Below are 7,497 nucleotides of genomic sequence, written 5' to 3' on the forward strand. Positions count from 1 at the left end.
AAAAAAACTTACTCTCTCATGGGATCACCAGGGCTCTTCTAGTACTCTCATTCACTTGGCACAAAGTTTTCAAGTTCTGTAGAGTTTGGATGAGCTGCTGTAACAACCCATTTCTTTCAGCTTAAAGATATTCCGATACAATAAACTGGAGATGGGGAGGCACAGAGGTATACATATCCCATGACAAAGTTCCAAACAAAGAAAAAATTCAGTAAGTTACTAAAATACTTTCAAAGCCATCTTTTGTGCTGTGCAGAAAATTCTGCAAGGAAAAAACTTACTTTTCCTTTCTTCTCCATCTTTTTCCAAGATATATAAATATCTAAATATTGCAAGCTATTTCTTCTCTCAAAAGAGAGAAACACTAAGCTGCCCTCAACAGCTCACTCCTCTTTTGTGTGCCCCGAGATACAGGCAAGTCAGCTATGCCAGAAGAAAACTTAGGGATGAGGAAGCTGTTTTACCATCCACTCTCCACAACAGTCAGACCATTTCTCCTCATTCTAAGTGTTTAGCCATGTATTTCACTTTTGCTGCTGCAATCATGACAAAGATTTCAAAGCAGGCTGCATTTTTCAAAAATTTATTTATATAGGTGATTTTCAAGCTGGTGGTTTGCAGGTGTTGGTAGGCAATTCACAGCCTGTCCAGGGAAAATGCACAGATCTTTCTTCATGGCCCAGCAACTTCTTGCTTGACAGAGGCCCATGGATATGGACCCAGAACATGCTGGTTGCTTCAGGTGATTACTACTTCTTCATCCACTAGGATGAGATAGGACAGCTGCTACAGCTACACTAAATGCAACTCTCCCACAGTTAAGGGGTTTTTTTGTTTGTTTGTTTTAAACTTTATATCACTGCCTAAGTACTGGTATAGAATTTCAACTGTTTTCAGAGTAATCTGTGTGGTTTTAGTTGTGTTTAGATGAGGTGGACTTCAGCTGGTGGTAAAGAGACTGACCTCACAACTGTAGGAAGTGACAAAAACCTCTGACACAAATGACTAACCCAGCACTATAGGGTGTTGTTCTCATAATATACAATCTCCAGTTAAGCTTAATCTTACTCTAGACTGCATTTATTTACTTTTAAAAATAGTGCTTGGCCCTGCTCTACTTAAAGGAAACATCTGATAAACCATGACTATAAGACAGGCTATCTGTAAGCTAAGAGACCCTTACTGACGATTAGCCTGATCTGCTAGTTGTGATTAGTAACTGAGATACAGAAAGATGTCGTGTCATTTCATAAGCCTCCAAATCTCAGTAAGTAAAGGTATATCACAGCATCCACCAAGAATACATTCCTCAGAAATGCGACAGTTAACAATTTAATAGAGAGTAAAGCTATCTTTCCCCCATAAAAAAATAATGCAATAGAAATTGGATGCATGTAGACACTTATGAAACATATAGATTCAAATACAAGAGGACAGCACCTGTAGCATGGAGGATGGAAAGGCAGAAGCTGCATCATCACCTAGACAAGTGCTGGCCTTTCAGAGCAGATCTCTGTTCTGAAAGATCTCAGCCACTTCATTTGTGACCATAAATGTTCTAAATCTTTCATTATGAGCATTTCACACCAGCGTCACTTTCCTCAGATGGCTCAAAAGCTCAATCAAAATGAAGGACAGAAAAGCAGGTAATGGTCAGGCATCTGGTCTCAGGTAAAGCAGATCAGATCTTTCAGAGCATTGGCCTGGTTCAACAACCCAGCCTCTGAAAAGCCAACATCTTGAGTTGCTGATCCTGCTCCTGCTTACTTCTTAAGTCCCTTCTCAGGTTGCCCTCTATTACCTTAATTCTCATCCACAGAACCACTCCCCTATCTGTCAAACTCAGCAGCTTCACCCATGTTACTGTTGGCACCTGGCAGAGAAGCAGCAACACTCTTGTGAAGCAGTTCTGTCCGAAACAGTGGAGAGAAGTGACAAGAGTGGGCTATGCCTGTGCTGGCAGAAAGACAGAATCCATACAAGGCATTAAGTGAATGGAGTTTAAAACATCAGCGTAGAATTTCCTTTCTCTGGTTGGCAGTAATATAACATTAGTCTGAACATAATTGCTTGTAAATTCACTACTGGAAAGTAGAGATTTTTCTCCTCCATGAAATGAAGTTATTTAACATAATGTGTGTGATAGGTTTAAGTTTTCTGCGTCATTATTAGTCATCTTTGATAGAAATCCCTTTTTTTAAAAATAGGCTAAAAGTTTGATGAATGTTTTATTAAAACAAAATTAGAAAACCACCATATGGTTCATTTCCTCCCAGTGAAGTTTCACCAGTCAGAATTCAGAATTTCATTTCACTGCCCACTAAACTAATAGTGTATTTAGCAAGCTCCAAATTATTCCCTGCCTATTGGGCTCGACTATTCTCCCCACTACCAATTCTGTTGTCTTACAGTGTTACATCTTTACCTACAAGAAATACCAAACCAAACCCCAACCCTCCCATAGGAGGCACACATCCACTCCAAGTATCAGCCAATAAAAAACTTAAGATCTTCAGTTAAAAAAAGGACTGACTTAGTACATTATTAATCTTGTGATATTAATCTGATGCCTCTCCCTCAAATTCTTGGCTCCAGTCAAAGGTTATTTTTGTGCAAAAAAGTTTCTGCCACTTACCTCTACATGCAAAATTTTTGCATGGGCAACGTGTACCTTATCTCACAGTTAAGAAATTTCATCAAATTACTTCAAAATAATTTGAGTACCGTTCTGCAAAAGGTATCCCCTAACAGAATATTCAAGACACAATAGAATCAAACTGTCACATATTGGGAACTAATGCAGAATACCCAGTCTTTGGTATTTACCATGAGAAAGAGACTAACTTGTAAAGATTTAGTTATTTCATTAACTTCAACAATGACTTGAACTACCTCTTACCTAGGATTACTTTACAATTAGGTTTGACACAGAAGCATCCCTACAGTAGGTCTTCTTGGGTGTGCAAACCTTACATCAAAAAGAACCCTTAATCTTAAGGTTGCTTCTGGCAAACCTTAAAATACAGCACATCCATTTCTGACAGAAAATACAGAAATGCATGCTGAATGGCAAACTGACGAAAAAGTTCTCATACAGAAGTCTGTCAAGTTATCTAGGAGAAGGGCTCCCTTTTAGCTCATCTAATAGTCTTAATTTAAGACTCTCATTTCTATCAACCTCTGTTCTTAGATATAGTGTATTGTGTTAACTCCATCTCGGGAATGTCAACAAAATAAACTTTGGAGTTACTGCATGTGGCTCCTTCTTCATAGCCCTTTTCTCATTTCCTAGCCCATTTCCCCACACAGCACGTCTCTTAGGCCTTGCACAAGAATGGGTCTCAGCACTTCAAACACTGCTACCAGCAGTTATTTACAGATGCAGTTACATGAATTAAATATTGCACCTTCCAAACTGTGGAGTCCTTACTAGGGGCTGGGGAGCCGGAGAATAGTGCTGCTGTGTGACAAGTTATCACTGAAAAACTTCTCTGCTGGTCAGTACTTACCATCATGTACACTTTGTGATACTCGTGTTACACGAAGAACCCTGAGCAGACAGCAAGCAACACAAAGGGCTAGCACTTACGTTATTGTCTTGGTTATACTGACAATTCCACCTTTGCTGTCACCTGTGAAGCCACCAGAAGGCTTGCAATTAGATAACCTGTCTGCACAGTTATTCCTGCTCCTGTGAAACTGCAGTTTCACAAATCACCTTTACACTTCAGAATAATGCACTGAAAACACAGCTCCTGATAGGAAACAGAACTTTAATTGTGTATTTTTCCTTATGTAGTCAAGGCTGTATTTTACCAGATCAGGGCACCTTCCCTGTAAGTACCACCTCAGATTACACCACTTCCATTTGCTCATTGTGAAAAATAATCCAACAGCCTTTCCTTTTATCTAGCTAGCAGGCAAGGGAAAGAAAAAAAAAAAGCTTCCAAAACAGTCCAAAAGGAAAGAAAAGCTGGCATTAGCAAGTTGCAGAAAGAAACTAATTCTATTTCTGCATTTCTCTAATAAATGCTACTTTATCAGATCAGGTTTCTTTTGAGGGGGGGGCACGGAATAGTCACACAACCCAGTGATACAGGCTAAGCTCAGAGAGGCAAAGTGTTATTCTAAAGTCTTCCTTTCAAGGAAAAGTATTTCACACACTCAGGCTTCACACCCTTACAGCCAATATACCTATTACATCAGTTCATTGCTGCAGACCAGTTGTCCTCCATAAAAACAAGGGTTTCAGCTAAAGTCAGCAAGAAGTACAAGTATTCCATACAGTACCTCCCGTAAAATGCATGGAGTCATGGGGACCAAGAGTTGTAGTTACACTGTAGTAAACTGCAAAACCTCAAAGTGGCAAGTTATTCTAGCAGTAGCTAGTACTACAGGCCGAAATCTGAAAAACACATCATGTACATTAGTCATCTTGACAGCTTCTTATACTCACAAACCTCATGATTTCAGTAGATTACTACATCAGTTAACAGTGACACAAAATTTTAACTGTATGTAGCTATTTCATTTTAAGGTAAAGTTTGCTGGCAAGGGATATCACAAGAATTTCACAGGATTCAAAGTGAGCAAGTAACATCTGATATTTCAAAATGAACTCAGAGTATCTGTAAGTGAAGTTAACAGAAGTGCAAGTTAAGTATTACCAGGTAATTCTTAACGAAGTAGAGGAGTACGCAACATTGCGGCACTTTCTGTATCAAACAAGACATCTCTGCCCTGCAACAGTTTGCTATTCTTTTGATGCAGTTGGTTATAAAAGAACTAATACAACTAAAACATTTCAAATGTTATTAGTCATTTGCACTTCTCAGACTGAAATGTCCATATTGCAAATACTCAGATCTTAAAGTGACACGCTATGTATAGCTGTTTTCAAGAAGTCGAGAGATTCAAGCCGATTTTCAGCCACCTTTAGCTTCCAGTAACTCACACTCGAGGCTAAGTAACAAACAGAACAAACTACAACTCCTAACTTTGCCTAGAAACCACAGGTCTGTCCCTTCTCGACTCCTGCGCTGATTGATAAGGAACCGCCAGCCTTCACCAATATAAAAATCACTATCAAATGCCTGGGAGGTTTAGGTTTGTTTTTTTTTTCTAGGACAGGATCGCACCAAGTAAGTGTTTTGCCTTTTATAGTGTATACACTTAAAACAGGAGTTTCCAAGACAGCGAAAAACCACACAGCATATCAGAGACATCTGTCAGACGCTTCAGGGTGCACTCCGCACTGAGCGGGTAGGACGGTACAAACGGCACTTTACCGCGATGCTGTGCAGGCTTCTTCAGTCACCAGGACGGTGAACAACGCGCGGTTCCGGACAACTCGTTGCCCTGCAGCACGGCTCGCCCAGCTCCTTCGCCGGCCGGGGCGGGAACAGCCGACGGCGGCTTCCAGACAGGAGCCGCAGAGGTCCAGAAAGCCTCCCAGCTTAACCCCTTCCCGGCCCCAGCCTCGGCCACCGCTACCGGCGGCACCGCCGGGGAAGCCCCCGTTACGGGGCGCCGCTCGAGCGGCCAACGGCCGGCGCGGCGGGGGGGGGGGGGGGGGCCCACACCCCTCCGCGACAGGCCAGGGCGGGCGGGCTCCGCGGGACCCCGAAGTTGGCCGCGGCGGCCAAAGTTGCTCCCGTGAGGAGAAGCGGAGGAGGCGGGCGGGCCGCCGCTACTCACCCGCACCAGGTTGCTGACAGCGGCCTGCACGGCAGACACGGGGGCAGTGAGGTCGGGAATGGCCTTGCCGTCCACCTCCCCCTCCTCGTGCATGATGACCAGGTGGGAGATCTGCTGGGCCACCGGCTCCAGGATGCTCTCGATGGTGCGCGTGTGGAAGACGGGCATGGCGGCGGCGGGGCGGGGGGGGCCGGGGCCCGAACTCCGCACAAACTCCTGGCAAACTCTGTCCCTGCGGGCTGGCGCCCCACAGAGAAAGCCGCGGCCTCCGCCCGAGGAGGAAAACAGGGAAGGAGAGGAAAACAAACGACCACTCGGACCTGCCCTCGCCCCTCACCGGATTGCCGCAGCCCGGAGAAGCGGCTCCCAGTTCAGGCTCGCGGAGGCAGGACTCGAACTCGCTGCCTGCCTGCCTCCCCCCGCAGCGCCCACCCGACACTGGCACCGCTCCTCAGCCAGGCGGCGGCTTTTCAACCACCACAACCTACCCCTCCCACGGCTCCCCGCCCCCTCGGCCGCCCTCGCCCAATGGCCGAGCCGGGACTGCCGCTCCCAGTGGCGCAACGCCACGTCCATCCACATTCCAGAGCCTCCCTCCCCCCTGCCCCCCCTCCTTTCCCGCACCACCCGCTTTCCCAACCAAGCTTGGTTGCGCGGGCGCTGGTTTCCCAGCGTTGGGATGACGTCAGACATTCTGGTGTCCATATAAGGAGAGGATTACAGCCGGGGTGCCGGGATAGCGGCCGGGGGACGGGGCGGGCGGCGGCACTGGCATTCCTGCGCCCCGCCCCTCCGGCGCCAGAAGTTTGCTCCTTTGGGCTGAGGCGGGATCGCCCGGCGGGGTGCGTGTGGCTGGGCATGGCTGGGAAGGGGGCGGCCGAGGGGAGGTGGCGCCCCTCGCTCGCTTCCCCCCGCCGCCGCCGTTTCGAGAGGCTTCCCGGGGGGAGCGCCCCTCACCCCGCTGCCGCGACCCGTTTCCCTCCGCGCACGGGCGGGCGCTCTCCCCACAGCCCGCTCCGCAGAGCGCCCGCAGCCGGCCCGCCCCGGGCGCGGTCCCAACCGCTTCCGCCCCCCCTGAGGAGAAGTGGCGGGAGGCGGTGGCGGCCGCTGCGTGGGGGCCGCTTTCCGCCCGCGCCCCGCCTGAGGGGGGCGGGGAGGGGTGTTCCCGCCTCCCCGCTGGCTGCTCCTCTGAGGCTGAGGGGACGCGGCGCGGCAGCGCGCCGTCGGGAGAGCTGTTAAGCGGCCCGCTGCCCGGAGGCAGTGCCGGGCGGTGGCCCTGCGGGCTGAGCCGGGAGAGCCAAGTAGGGGCAGAGTGAATCGCGGGTTACGGTTTTTACCGTTATAATCTCTGGTGATAGATAACAGCGGCACGGGCGCGGGAGCTCGTTTAAATACACTTAGGTGAGCGACGTGGTTTCGGGGAAGGAATGCAAACCCTAGCCCGAGAGTGACGTAAATTCGCCCTTTCCCGTAGCGCTAATGTTGGAGCACGGCAGCGGAGCGCCACGGCCCCGCTACCCGGTCGCGGGGGGCGGCCTGCCTTCCTTCCCCGGCTGCCCGCCCGCCGCCGCGGGTCAGCGGCCCGCTCCCCGCCACCTTGCAGCGTTCTTATGTGCGAGACTGCTGTCCTGAGGCCTGCAAATACCACCGCCAGTCTTAATACAACTTAAGGTGTGAGCTCATACAGAGCGCTACGTTGCCTGCTCTCCGGTGCTGCCCGTGCAGCGTTGCTTGGGACGCTGGGAGTACTCGTGGTAATAAAGTAAAGCATGTGCGTAAGGGGTTACAGGGCTGCGGCCT

At 48.5% G+C, this 7,497-nt stretch overlaps 1 protein-coding gene across 2 annotated transcripts in view; it reads right to left on the reverse strand.

The window, feature by feature from the left end:
- The window catches only part of VCL (vinculin), a 63,230-nt gene extending 57,009 nt beyond the window's left edge, over positions 1–6,221 (reverse strand). Inside the window, exon 1 of one of the 2 annotated variants that reach the window (XM_087766904.1) lies at positions 5,698–6,221. In XM_087766904.1, the coding sequence (XP_087623030.1) occupies positions 5,698–5,865 (168 nt within the window). In that variant the 5' untranslated portion in view covers positions 5,866–6,221. The remainder of the gene's footprint in view (positions 1–5,697) is intronic. The other variant, XM_087766902.1, reaches the window with a different exon arrangement.
- Between the last annotated feature and the right edge of the window lie 1,276 nt (positions 6,222–7,497).

The sequence above is a fragment of the Nipponia nippon genome, unplaced genomic scaffold (assembly GCF_047370975.1).
Source record: "Nipponia nippon isolate SJK-2023a ecotype South Korea unplaced genomic scaffold, ASM4737097v1 scaffold_3, whole genome shotgun sequence".
Lineage (NCBI taxonomy): Eukaryota > Metazoa > Chordata > Aves > Pelecaniformes > Threskiornithidae > Nipponia > Nipponia nippon.